This window comes from Lissotriton vulgaris, chromosome 10 (assembly GCF_964263255.1).
Source record: "Lissotriton vulgaris chromosome 10, aLisVul1.2, whole genome shotgun sequence".
Classification (NCBI taxonomy): Eukaryota; Metazoa; Chordata; class Amphibia; order Caudata; family Salamandridae; genus Lissotriton; species Lissotriton vulgaris.
This window is the reverse complement of record NC_141698.1, coordinates 351,593,729-351,608,685: the sequence shown is the minus strand read 5'-3', so window position 1 is coordinate 351,608,685 and position 14,957 is coordinate 351,593,729. Positions and strand designations below refer to the sequence as shown.

At 44.6% G+C, this 14,957-nt stretch overlaps 1 protein-coding gene across 1 annotated transcript in view; it reads right to left on the bottom strand.

Annotated features, from left to right (window-relative positions):
* The window catches only part of LOC147685234 (cathelicidin-1-like), a 134,596-nt gene extending 120,160 nt beyond the window's left edge, over positions 1–14,436 (bottom strand). Inside the window, exon 1 of the mRNA XM_086941130.1 lies at positions 14,224–14,436. Within this exon, the coding sequence (XP_086797256.1) occupies positions 14,224–14,403 (180 nt within the window). The 5' untranslated portion in view covers positions 14,404–14,436. The remainder of the gene's footprint in view (positions 1–14,223) is intronic.
* Positions 14,437–14,957: the final 521 nt, after the last annotated feature.

The window sequence follows — 14,957 nt, the reverse complement described above, 5'->3', positions numbered from 1 at the left end:
GAAAACAGTGGTGGCCAATCAGGCCTGTCAGTGGGCTAGGAATAACATTTATTCGTTTGAAGACATTTGGTCCACAATGAAAGATTTTGAGCCTTTGATGCAGCAACATGCTTTGTGGCACATGTCAAATATATTAATAACGTTATGGGAGCAGGGGTATGGAGGTGTGGCTCCAGATTCTTTACGAGATATAAAAAGCGGAGCCTACAGAGCTAACACTGGGGTAAAGGAGGTGATGCGCAGTTTGCAAGCCATATTGCAGTATAGAAATGAATTACCCTCTGCAGGTACACCCCATTTTCCAGGTATACATCCAATGCGTGAAGTGCACCCTATCTTTCACCCCGAGATACCCGAGGTGGTAGATCCGGTCACGAATGCTGTCACCAAGGCCCGCATAGACGCCCATTTTCAGGAGCAGTGGATATATACACCCTGGAAGAGAAGTGAAGTATTGGCCTTGAAGGCTCAGTTGCCGGACTCTAGAAAGAACCCGACCGCATATTATAAAGAGCTGACGGAAGCCGCATCTTCCACAGTAATGACTTTGGCCGATATTGAACTGTTTTTCGGACTTCTGGTCCCAGTCGATGTGTGGCGGCAGGTGAAGGGTACAGATCATGCAGAGGAATTGGGTGGTACGTGGTCGGAGTTGCAGGACTTGGACAAAGAACGTAAGCCAGGGGAGAAGCCAAAAGCTGAGATTTTGGCGTTACCGGGGCGAATTATTAAGTATATGCACACCCTTATTCCCCCGAAAAAGGTGGACTGGGACAAGTTGACTGCATGTAGGCAGAAAAAGGATGAGGCAGTCTCTGATTTCTTTACAAGGTTTGAGGAGACGTTCATGGATTTCAGTGGACAGGATGTGTCACAGGACGGAGGGTTGCGACTCTTTGTTAATAGGTTTGTAATGAACATATTACCAGAGATTTCGGCAAGGTTACAAGCGTCGGAGAGCACGTGGACGACATCCACTCCTTCCGGCATTCTTAGCATGGCTCAGTATTACGAACATAGGGAAAATGAAAGTAAGGATAAGCAGGAGAAGAAAGCCAAAGATTTGAAGACGAGGGTTTTGTTGCAACAAGTGTCTAAGGGGCGGGGAAGAGGTGCTTCGCCTGGGGCTGCGGGACGAGGAGGCGGCGGCTATGGGAGAAGTGACAATGGAGAGAGACTGGGACCGAATCAGTGTGCGAAATGTAAACAAGAGGGGCATTGGTGGAGAGATTGTCCTCTGTTTCAGTCGAACGCTGGTCATGGCCGGGGACGAGGAAGAGGTGATTCCAGGAGACAGACTGTACGGTCAGATGGGGGCGGGAGACCAGGAGGAAATTATTTTGACAATAGTGCCTACAGACAACACTTACAAAGGGGTGGCGGTCAGTATTACAATGATGACTATTCTATGGATGATTTGACAGGATTTTCTCATAACTAGGACAGCGTAGGACAGAGCGAGGGGCCAGTGTCTGTGGAAGTTGATCAAAGGGGACCCTATGTAAAGGTGGACTTATTGGGGTCTCAACAGAAATTTCTAGTAGATACGGGTGCAATGAAAAGTTCAGTGGCTCATTCTCGGGTCCCAGGGGCGGCTCTGTCTGGCAAGAACAATATCTCTGTGGGTTTTTCAGGTACCCCGGCGATTAGCCCCATTTCCAAACCTCTTACCCTTACGATTGGCCCTTTCACTGTTGATTCACCCTTTTTGCTGACTTCAAATTGTGGAGAAAATTTACTGGGTTTAGACTTGTTGAAGAGGTTGCATGCTACCATTTATTGTTCTCCGGACGGCGTGTATCTCACGCTGGGCCCTACTGTTGCTCGCCCACTGCAATGTTTCTCTAAAGATGACCCACTACCACCCGAATTCAGAGGAATACCCGACAGTTTATGGGCTACCAATGATACAGATGTGGGTAAGATAGACATTGCCCCAGTGACGATAAAGGTTAAGGTGGGAGCGAAATTACCCAGGATACCACAGTATAGGATACCTAGGGAGGGAGAGAAAGCCTTGTTACAAATAATACAGGATTTGATCCAGTCAGGAGTGGTGGAGGAGACAGACTCGAACATATGTAACAGCCCCATACTACCGATCCTTAAAAGACGGTCGCCTGATGCTGCAGATGATACACCTGATGTCTATAGGTTCGTGATTGATTTGCGCCATGTAAATAAAGTAGTGGAGCCCCAATATCCGGTGGTGTCTGACATCACTACAATATTGACAATGATTCCCCCATCTGCTAAATATTTTTCCGTTCTGGATTTGAAGAATGCTTTCTTCAGTATTCCAGTACATGAAGACAGCCGTTATCTCTTCGGATTCTCATTGGCTGGCCAAAGTTTTAGGTTTAAAAGAATTCCCCAAGGTTATACAGAGAGCCCGAGCATATATAGTCAAGCACTGAAGGCACAATTGGACGAATTGGAACTTCCACCCGGCAATGTTATGTTGCAGTACGTGGATGATATCCTGATAGCATCGGACAATGAGGAAGGTTGTCGGGATGCTATGATCGAATTGTTGCATCATTTGGCCAAGAAGGGGCATAAGGTGTCCCTTCCAAAATTTCAATATTGTCGAACGGAGGTCACCTACTTAGGCCACCTCCTTTCGAAAGTGGGGAGGAGATTGACGCCAGAGCGCATAAAAGCGATAACTAATATGAATGTACCTAACATGCAGCGAGAGGTGCGCGCATTCTTGGGCATAATATCGTATTGTCGCCAGTGGATACCTAACTATGCATTACTAACAAAACCCCTATTGTATCTGACTACTAAAGAGGTGCGCGAACCCCTACCCTGGACCCCTGCATGTCAGGAAGCGTTCGAGTCACTAAAAACTGCTTTATGTTCTGCACCCATTCTGGGAACACCTGGTTACCAGAAGCCTTTTGTGCTTTATGTACACGAGGCGGAAGTTTGTGCGTTGTCTGTCCTAACACAGTGTTTCGGAGGGAAGCAGAGACCCTGTGCCTACTTCTCTGCGATGCTCGACAACGTGGCAAGAGCGCTGCCGAGCTGTCTGAGGGCCACGGCGGCTGCTGCGGTCTCCATAAGACAATCGGCGGGGCTTGTACTGGGTTCAGATCTCACAGTGATGGTACCACATGCTGTGGACATTTTGCTAAATAGAACACAGACGCAGCATTTAACTAGTGCTCGTCTCACTGGTTATGGGATGACCCTTTTCGCACCTCATGTCACGATAAAGAGGTGTGCCACTCTGAACCCTGCCACGTTGTTACCTATTCCAACAGACGCAAAAGACGATGACATACATGATTGTTTGTTTCGGACAGAGGAGGAGACGAAAGGGAGAATAGACCTGACGGACAAGCCCTTAGATGATCGGGATGGGGAGTTGTATGTAGATGGGTCTTGTTTTAAGCTTGCAGATGGTACATCGACGGCAGCATATGCAATTACGACATTACAGACAGTAGTGGAGACTTCTAGAATACCTTATCATTTGGCCCAGGCTGCAGAAATAATAGCCTTACTGAGAGCATGTGAACTGAGTGAAGGACTGGACGTGAACATTTATAGCGACAGTCAATACGCCTTTGGCGTGGCTCATAATTATGGGCGACTGTGGGCAGAACGGGGATTTTTGACTTCACATGGACAACGTATACAGCATGGTCCATTGATATTACGATTGCTGACAGCATTGACGTTACCCAGACGACTGGCTGTGATAAAGTGCAGTGCACATAAGACAATAGTGGATGATGTGGGACGAGGCAATGCCTTCGCAGACCAAACAGCAAAAGAGACTGCGCGGACAAAACTACCACGAATGTTTGTGGCAGGACCAGCTAGATGGGTACCAGACGTTAACATGTTTGCAGATACGGTACAGAGTGTAAAGAATATACAGGAAAAGGCAACTGAGGAAGAATTGAGGGCTTGGAAAGCTGGTGAGGGGAGGCTGGATTCTGATGAATGTTGGACAGATGTGACTGACAAAAGACGATGGTTACTTCCAAATGCATACGTTCTCCCGGTAGTGACAATGGCACATGGTCCGGCACATATCAGTGCCAAGGGTATATGCAAACTGCTGGACCCGGTCTGGAGTAATAAGAATATCTCTAAGATGGCGACACATCTGGTCCAGCAGTGCATGGTTTGCTTGAGACACAATCCAGGGAAGGGAACACCTGTACCAGCAGGGAATTTTGCACCTCCTTCTTTTCCTTTTGAGGTGATACATATGGATTATATAGAAATGGAACGAGTTAATAACTTGAAATACGTCCTGGTGGTTGTATGTTCTTTTAGTAGGTGGGTGGAAGCATATGCCACTAAGGACTGCGCAGCCATTTCTACAGCTAAAATGTTGATTAAGGAGTACTTTTCGCGCTTCGGATTGCCTAGGGTGATCTGGAGTGATAACGGTACATCCTTTAATGCTGAGCTCATCAAAAATATATGTAAAGGCTTGAATATAACACAAAAGTTCCACGCGGCCCTACATCCCCAGGCTGCGGGCTTAGTGGAGCGATTCAATGGCACGCTCAAATTGAAAATGGCCAAAATACAGGAGAGTACAGGACTCCGTTGGCCAGACGCCCTTCCCTTAGCTTTGCTTTCTACCAGAGTCACTGTCAATTCCAAAATGGGTGTCTCCCCTTATGAAGTGATTTTTGGCCGTCCGGCCAACGTGTGGGGGGTACCCAGACCAAAGTGCTTCTCCAACATTGAGCATCCACTGTTGATAGATTACTTGTATGCTTTGACTAAAGATCTTCGTTCTATTCATCAACAGGTAGCAGACACCCTGAAGCCGTTGCCAGAGGGGCCCGGACATTCCATACTACCCGGGGATTGGGTAGTCGTCAGAAGATATCAGCGGAAATCCTGTTTGGATCCCAGATGGTCCGAGCCGAGACAGGTCCTGCTGACGACGCGTACCGCACTTCAAGTTGAGGGCAGGAAGGCGTGGACCCATGCGTCGCATGTCAAGAAGGTCCCCCTGCCGTTACCCTATGACCAATGGGTAAAAGAGGGTGTTGCTGATGAAGAACACTACCAATTGCCCAGCTACATTCCTTTTTCTGATGCCCCACTGAGGGGAGGGGAGCCAAGTGAAAAGTCAAGTGAAAAGTCACGTGCAGAGCCAAGTGCACCGAGAAGAAGAAAAGAAAAAATTGCAAGCTCCGATACTCCCGTTGATACTAGTGATCAGGAATTAACGGGTCCAACTCTTGCTCCAGATATACCCGTTTTGTTTACAGACCCTGAAGTGCGAGGGAGCACTCGCTATAATCTGCGGCCCCGAAAAGGGAAAGGTGTAAGGGACTGAACAGTGGAAGAAGGGCTTAGTGGACATTCTGTTGAAAAAGAAGATTTAGTGATAGGGATGGACTTGTAAGAGCCCTGGTGTTTAGCCGAAGATTCTGTTCTATGAGACTATAGAGTGGTGTGGGGGCCCAGATTAAGTGCTCCTCTGTTACAACTGCTGTGTGTCAAGCGACGTGGGATTAAGGTATGGACGGTACAAGCCTGCCTGTGAGGCTTTAACGGACACAGGGAGAAGATCCCTTTTTAGGGTTGAAGAACCCCTCTGGCCGGTTTTAGGACTGTCTGGGACTATTTTTCTAGTTTACCTTTTTTTCCCCCTTTCCCCATTTTTTATATTTTCTTGCATTTTTGGTACAATGCATCCTTTTGGTCGTCCCATTCCCGATGAGGAGCAGCCTTTTGCGGCTCCTCGTAGACCTGAGCCCGCTTCCCCCTGGTTGGCCCTCTCCCGAAAAGGAAAAATAGTGCTTATCATAATAGTGCTTATTGCCTTTCTTGTGACTCTTGGTATACTGTTTTTTCTGGATAAGGCTTATCCTGTACATGTGTTTGCACCCACACCTTCTGCTATTCCTGAACATAATATGATTACCGTTGATTATGGTGAAAGAAGCTTGCGCAAGGGTTTCAAAGAAAATGTTTTTATTAAGACTCTACATCATGCCATTTATAATATAACTGATTGTTGGGTGTGTGGGTTGTTGCCTTCTGCTGCTTACAAGAAGGATAGATTTTTAGCACTTCCTCTGACACCAGTGAATAGTTGCGTGGGATGGTATGCACTAATAGGTCTTGTCAAATATTTCCAACAGCCAGATTTCCTGACTCCTCGACTGCAAGACAGAGGATCAACTATGACAATGCGAGTTCGCCCTATGCCCCCCTCTTCTCTTGGACGGTTATATACTGACGGACGCTTTGATCAAAAGTTTATAGAGACGTGTGAAAAGAAAGTGGGACGGTTTTTGACTCCAAATGATACTGACAAAGTTAGAGAAAGTTTCTTACAGTTAAATTCCTCCCTGTCCTACAGACACCCACCAAAAGGGAATGGTAGTGTTAAGTCTTTAGTACCTTTAGCCGTAGTGGGTCCGTCACCATTTATTTGTATACAGGGTAGAGGCCCCATCAAGGTTGGCAATAGTTCTTGTAACGTAACAGCATCAATACGTTTACCCCTTAGCCCATCTTTGGTTACTCCCCCTAGCATCTATTTTGTGTGCGGGGATAATGGGTACTTATGGTTGCCTGAAGGTTGGGGTGGGATATGCTACCTAGCTTATATGATTCCACCTGTGTATGTGGCACCTTCTGACTATCACAAGACTCATCGTAGGTTTCCCAGTTCACCAGAACAGCGTAAAAGGAGGGAACTCCAGGTCGATGACGTAGACCAGACAGATACTTCCCTGCAACAATGGACAGATTTTTCTAAGGGTCTCTTGCCCTTTTAGGGTCCGATATTTAATAGCAGGGCCATTCGACGACTGTCCAGGGTGATGGAGAAGGTAGTAATTACTGAAGCAGACATTGTGACGAATATGTCTGTTGAGATTCAGGCTATGAGATTATTTACGATACAGAATAGGATGGTGCTTGACGTCATCCTTGCAGATAGGGGTGGGGCCTGTAGCGTCATCGGGACGTCTTGCTGCGTGTACATTCCTGACTCCGCCCCGACAGTTAACTTGGCAGTGCAGAAACTCCATAGATTAGCGACTGAACTTCATCAGGATAACGGGACATGGTCACTACAAGATGTAAACTAATTCTAGATTCCTGCCGAGCAGTCTAATTCAACTTCATATATTCTGAAGAAGTACAATGTGAAATTTACATCAAAATTATTAAATCACTGGTATAAGTACAATAGTCCCAATTCTCATCCAGACACCCGAATCTTGAAATGCGTTTGATCCAAGTTTTAATTTCCAAGTTTCAATGTTCTTTCAAATTGTCCTTAATTCAATCATAAAGTATATTTGGTTCCAAAGTTCATTCCAATTATTCCACAAAATTCAAAGAACATCCACTGCAGCCTTGGCTGCAGTGGATGTTCTTTGAATTTTGTGGAATAATTGGAATGAACTTTGGAACCAAATATACTTTATGATTGAATTAAGGACAATTTGAAAGAACATTGAAACTTGGAAATTAAAACTTGGATCAAACGCATTTCAAGATTCGGGTGTCTGGATGAGAATTGGGACTATTGTACTTATACCAGTGATTTAATAATTTTGATGTAAATTTCACATTGTACTTCTTCAGAATATATGAAGTTGAATTAGACTGCTCGGCAGGAATCTAGAATTAGTTTACATCTTGGACTAGTCCAGGATATTAAGGAAGTTTGGTAACCTTCCTTTTCTGTCTAGTAGCAGTCGTTGACATTAATTTTGAATCCTAACATTGCCATACTCAGAGCTGTGCGCCCACAATCCATGTTACCAATCCAGTGTTTATGGTCACTACAAGGATGGCTTTGGGGTGTTTTCTCCTCTTGGGGTTGGAAAATATTAATGGGCTTAGTTGGTGTGGTGAGTGTATTACTGACTTGTTGCCTTTGTGTTTACTGCCTTCCCCCATGTTGCTCAATGTGTGCTACGAACTTGCGACCTCCTAAAAAGATGTCTGGTCAATATCCTGCCTCCACTGCTATTGAACTCCCTGATGTTCGTTGGATGATGCTCATTGAAGATGATATTTTTGAATAGAATGATGCCCTGCCCCTAGACTGGATGTACAGGCACTACCTTTTGGCAAATAAATGCTACGCTCCAGTTAGCCAATGATGCTAAAAGGAGGGTCTGATAGAATTCACTTTTCGATGCCCCATCCATTTCCTTTTTACATATGTGAGTTAGCATCATGTGTCTAACTGATGAAGTATACATACACGTTTTTGCATTATTCTTACTCCTTAAATGATTATTCATTTATATGTGTGATGGTATTAGTTTTCTTAGCTTAGCTCGTGTGCCTCCATTTTGTGTATCACTCTGTGCCTGCGAGTCGCACTCGCTCATCCACCCCTCCCGTAGGAATAGGAAAATTCACTAATGCAGCTGTTTTCGTTTCTCGGCTAACTGTGGCCGAAACTAACAAGTCTCTTATCAGTAATGTTCTCATGCACCAGAGACGCTGAGGCTCAGCTCCGCGGCCTTGGGCAAAGATAGCAAATGTATCCCTTGCAGGTGCAGATGCCTTTTGCATGAGGACATTGTTCCTCTGTCTGGGTTTCAGTAATTTTCCAGAAGGGGCGTACCATAATACACTGTACCACATTATAATGTATTGCTGTGATGATATGAGTTAGTCCTCTCGGCGCACTCTTAGGGGTGAGGTCGGACAGGGCCCTCTCATATGGGAGTTTGAGGCCTAATAAAATTACTCTGTTTATTCTTCTCCACTGTCCGGCTGACTTCTTACTGAGTTACTATAGGTGAGTGTGGTAAGTCACTCGGGTGGATTTGAGCCACGCTTATCAACTTTACCCAATTTATCAATTGCTCCGGTATATTAAATTTCCCCTTTGTCTCCCAGGGGAACGCCTACTCCTTCTACTCAAATGCCTTCTAAACGCCCCCCTAGTAAAACTTGAATTTCCTCCACTTTCTGTGCCCAGTGTATGAGAAAAGCACGACTGGTTGCGAATGTAGATGTACCCATCCCTGAGATGTATACCCAAGCTGGCTTGGTGCGATCAATGTGTAGATTACCTCAAAGAGAAGGACAGAAAGAATACAGTATATATTTTTGAATCATCCTATCTCAAAAACATGTGTCAATTTAAACTGTGTTTGTTTAGAGACATGTCCTCTCTATGAAACAAAATTATAACATCTGTTTCCCATGACTGCAGTATCCCACAGTCACAAGGATGATGTTAAACCCCTTCATAAGAATTTGAGTGAAGGAACTAAAACAGGGTGTACAATTTCCCCAGAATGGCAGCTAAGCCTGTGTAATGTCTTGCAAAATTTTATGTTTGAACCCTTTTGGTTCCTAACTCCTAACTGACTCAGTAGAGCTGTGACGTAGGTGTCAGAGCACCATGCCATGAAAGCGTGTTTTAGAATATTGAGGCTGCTGTTACACTCAGTAGAATAAAGATGTGTAATGCTAAACTTCTTACGTGGTGTAGTCATTGGCAGGTATCTAGGCTGGAAAAATTATACAAATGGTGTTGAGAGAATGGATAAGTAACCCGATGAATGACCGTGCACCCCCAAAGAGTTTGCTGTGGTCGAAACAAACTGCTTATGCTTGTCATGTGGGTCACTGTCAAAGTATGGGAATCAATACATCATGCACTTGGAGTGAAAGTGCAACTCCAGCTGATGTAAAGCAAGTGAGGAAACAGAAGCCTTGCAAAGAATCTGCACATTGATGGTTGAGAACTTGCCAGATATGCCATACATAAAGGTACAGCGCTCTCACACAAGATAAAATTGTACATTATACAGAATGTTAACACTGAAAGCGGAATCAAACTGGTTTATGAAGCCCAGCCACTGATAGCCATAATCTAAAGATAACGCTGCAAACAGAAATGCAGCAAGGTGGAGATCAACCAGGTGGTAGGAAATGCAAATAGACCTTTAGAAGAAAAGAAATAATTCATGTACTAAATACACTAAAGAGAGTTATCATACTACAGCACTCAGTGTATTTGGCTCAAGGAGAGGTGTTCAGGGTTGTGATTTCTTAGCCATCCATACTTGACGTTGTTCATTCACAAAGTTGCTGAGTGGGACTCAGAACAACTTTACAGGTCATTGGAAAATAAGGCGCCAAGAGGGACTTTTGGAAAAGTGATTTTTTTGCAGATGGCTGCAAAGAAAGTCACTTTCCCAGCACGTCAGAAGTTCGCACCGATGAGCTTCATACACCAAGTCACTGGGATCCACCTGTGGTGTCATTAACCACATGGCTGCTGGCCGTTTTCCCCCCCCTGTGCTGGAAAATGCCATTTTAGTGGCACCATGACGAGCTCAGCTCGTCATCAGCACACGACACCCGTGGGTGATGACGAGCTGAGCTCGTCATCAGCATCGAAAGGGTTAAGTGCCACATTGGTCTACAAAACGCTGCATTCCTGAAACCATAACCATCTATCAATACTGCCAAAAAGCAAAATATAGTCAGATACAGCCTCTAATCCTGTCATCCAAATTCTTTTTGTCTTAAAGATTTCTTTTGCTGAGAAGGCACTGTAAAGAACAGAAATGAAATGAGAGCTCATCAGAGATGGGGCCTTGCCCACTAAAACACTGCTCAGCATGTTAAAAATCAAAACTACCATTCCTGAGATACATTGTACAGGTGAGTAAAATGTCAGTGTGTCTGAAGGGGCTGCTAATGACTTGGGACCAAAAAGGATCAATGTCTGAAACCCACTCTGCTGGGTGAATACGATGAATAAGTGTGTTTATTCACAGGCGGCAAAATGAACTCCTGTGAATTATTCAGAACCATTAATTACTTGTCTCCATTGCTTTCACTTCTCCAGTCTACAGAAACCCAATTACTGTGTCTCAGTTTACTTCATGCAAATGTCCCAAATACAGTTCCCACCTAGCCAGTTGTCTACCAGCACCACCATTATTTTAATATCTCAGCCAGTAGAAAAATAAGCAAAATCACTTAAAGACTGTATTTTTGTGATTATCTATCTGTTCATACTTGAAACAGCAAATATAAATAGAAAACACTTTTAAATGTGTTCTAGAGCTCTGTTAATGATTCCTGACTAATAAAGTAAGTACACACATACATGTCATGTTACAAATGAATAGATTAGATTTTATTCATAGTCCTATTTAGTATCATGTCCAGGCCTTTGCACACTCTTAAAACTCCATTAAAGTCTGGTGTTTTTCATTCTGGAAAGGTGTCAACCCTAGTACAAAAGTACTGTGCCCACAAACACCAGATATCAGTGGCAGCTCGCAGAGGGAGTGCTGTGGTGCAGTGGGGTGGAGGAGGGGCAGGGTGGGGGTAGTGGAGTCGGACATATGACGGCAAGGAGTAAAATAAGTAAATAAAACTATTTACCTTGTGCTCGCAGCATCGCCAGTGGCACCTCTATCCAACATGACATGGCCTGTGGAGGTAGACCTCCTCAACAAAGCCTCACAGTCATGATCCAGCATTGTGATATCCAGGGGATGGGGCCCCTTGGCTAGGCCTTGTAGCACTATACCGCACTGGCCTGCCGAACCTTGAGGGGGCCTCCCTGCAAAGTACGTGGAGGGGCTCCCTCTGGACTCAATCAGGAGCTCTCCGGCCAGAGTGCTGTTCTGAGGAAGCCCCCTGCAGCTTGGGCCCCCCGCACCACAGAGGCTGCGGGGCCTATTTTACGCCTGTGCTATACCGTGGCTCAATGCCCCAGGGCCACACAGCCCTGGAGAGTTGCCACATTTCTCACAAAAATACAGGTCATTTGTTACATTTCACTACCCTGGAGGGACCAAATTCTGCTAGGTGGAAAAGAATATGTGTAAAATCGTTGTTATTTCTATATCATAGCAATGTGCTTGCTTTTATAATCATTTGCATATAAATTAAAGCAACTCTAAACAATCAAAAATCTCATGTGTTTTCTTCTTTTGCTGCGGTTTAAATTGCAAAATTGAAAAAAGGCCACATTTCCCTGCTTTTTTCAAGTGATTTGCAAGCATTGACATAAAAATACAGGCCATGCTATTGAAAAGCAGCCATGGTTCAGTGATCATGGGGAGGGAACCTTTTCTGGCCTTGTAGCACTGCATCATTGCTGGGAAGCCCAAGAAAGGATGGCCCTCTTCTGGGCCACACAGCGCTGGATCATGGCTCCTGTGCTTAGAAGAAGGGCCCTCCAGGTTTCACACTGCATGTGTTTTACAGTTCCAAGATTGTAGAGGGTTTATGGATGATATCTCTATAGCATACGAGTAACATTAAAAGTAACACTATTGAGAGCAGTTCAACAAATGTGTTTTTGGTGTTGTTGCTAGATTCAGAGATGCAGACCTTTTTAAACGTAAAGGTCTAGAAAGCATCAAGTCATGAAAATGTTCACATTTTGATCATTTAAGCAGGAAAACTTCACCATGCAATGAACCAGCCTGCTACTTATTTTTGGGTGGTACACACCCACTACTAAACGGTTATGATGGGTTGCATGTGGGACATCTGTACCCAACATATGCTTTTCCTCTTCAGTAATCAGCCCTTCCTTGTGCCACAACCCAGAACCCTGGCACCTTATTGGGTTGCTCAGTGAAATATGAAACAACCACAGGAGTACAGAGAATAATACTTTCATTTTTGAGGAATAAAGCCTTTATTGATTAAACTACTTAAAGTTATGAAAATGATTCTATGTGTTGATGTGAATAGATCTCAAGGTCTGAAGGTACCTTCCATCAGGCATGAATAGCAATTCCAGTATTATTTTGTATCTGAGGCTTGTAGACTCCCTGCTATTGAAATGCAGAACTAAAAGTACCAGAATGCAAAGAGACGAAGAGGATTGCATGGCTAGTCTTTCTCTTTAGGATGTGTCCGCCTCTTGGCCAGAACTATTATTTGAAGCACAACCCTTCAACTCTACACTAACATATCTCCTTTAAATTGAGCTTTTCAGCTGCTATATGCCTCCTTGTTTATAACCTGCTTAACACAGCACCCAGTTTTCCTCAACCTGAGACCATCCAGAAGGGCTCCAGACTCAAGTAGCAGTTAAATGCTGTCAGTCTTATCAGAGCTCAATCTGGCAAATTACTGCTCATTTGTGGTGCAAAATCATGCACTGCTGCAGTGCTATGTGAATTTTGTAGCAAACTGTTTCATTGCAGAAATACAGTGAAGTCTAACACATGCATTTATCTAACCTGTGATGAGTGATATTTGGGAGGGGTGGCCCCCTGTCCTGGGCCTTGCAGTGCAATATCATGGGCAGAAGGGTCAGGGGAGTGGCTCTTTTCTCTTGGGCTTCACCGTGCTGTTTGATGTCTACAAGGCCATGGGGAGGGGGGCAGGTATTTGTTGGTAGGTGTTTTTTCACTTGCTGCCCTGCTGCTCTAGTGCCAAGAAAACCCAAGACTACCCCCTTGTGCTTTCCTTTGCAGTTCTAGCTGCTCCCGTAAGCAACCTGACCTCTGTCCCTACACCACCCAGTCAGTGCCTGCCCCATCCCTACACCCCTCCAATCTCTTCCTGCTGCATCCCTACCCCACACAATGTCTGCCTGCTCCATCCCAACACCACTCAATCTCAAGCTTCTTGACTGCTCCATCGTGTACCAGCCAAGATTCACATTTTTCCATATCTCTCTTCAGCATCACATGTCTGTGCCTGCTGAGTCTATTTTCAAACACATAACCACTTTAAGGTGTTCTGCAGTAAACGACTCGGTGCCAAACTGTTTGTTGTGTGCCATGCCCACTGAGGTCCTGGCTGAGGTCACGTGTGTGCTCAAGTGCCCACTACAACTTCAGTGAAGCACTTAAAGAATTTGTTTTGTGTGTAAATCCCCTCTGTGCACCTTAGATTGCCTAAAGAAAAGTGCATGTAAACAGTTAATCTTGGACAGGGAACACTGGAGTAAAGATAACCATTTTCGTGAGAGCTGCACCAAGTGTTTCCATTCAGCTGGACTACTGTAATCCACTAACAAAGGTTTAAAATATATGGGGGATTTGTGTTCTTATCCGTTATACTGATATCTAGTCCCAAGTAGTTGCTTTTTGCAAGTCACTTCAATGCAACATAAGATTAATTGCCCTGTGATGTATGAGGTCAGGTCCTGTGATGACATATCATTTTTTTTCATTTTTTCCCAGGGCCCTAAAAATCCTAGGACCGGGCCTGCCAAGGGGATCAAGGTTCATAAGCTCTTTCGAATTTACTCACCAGCTCGACGTCATGAAACAGGAGTCTGAAAACGGACCCTTTGGCTGCAAAGTTTAGAAGTTCAATAGCGTTGGTAATCAGCTGGGACTGTTCGCTGGTAACAGGATGCGCCGGTAGGGGCACCGAGGAGCCAGCTGCTACCAGGCAGAGCAGCAGCGCCATTTTCAGCCAGCCACCCATCGCTCCAAGGCTCTCTTTCTCTCTGTTCGTTAACGATTTGGAGAGCGCGTTTTATGTTCTAACCCATTTCTCTTTTTTTCATTCTTGCTCAAGAATGTTTCACGCTGTGTCACCAACCAAAGGAAACATTGTTTCTGACTTTTCAAATTTCTTTAATTGAAAACAGAAGAGTGTAAACAACGATCATTCGTCTGGTTCAGAGATGCATAAAAGTAAAGGTCTAGAAAGCATCAATTCACGAAAATGTTCAATTTTTGAACATTTAATCAGAAAAACTTTGCCATGCTAAAAATCAGCCTGCTACTTATTTTTGAGTGGTACATGCCCACTACTTAACGGTTATGATGGGTTGCCTGTGGGGCATCTGTACCCAACATATGCTTTTCCTCTTCAGTAATGAGCCATTCCTTGTGCCACACCTCAGAACGCTGGTACCTAATTGGGTTGCTCAGTGAACTAGGAAACAACCACAGGAGTACAGAGAATGATACTTTCATATTTTAGGAATAACACCTTTATTGATTAAACTACTTAAAGGTATGAAAGTGAATCTA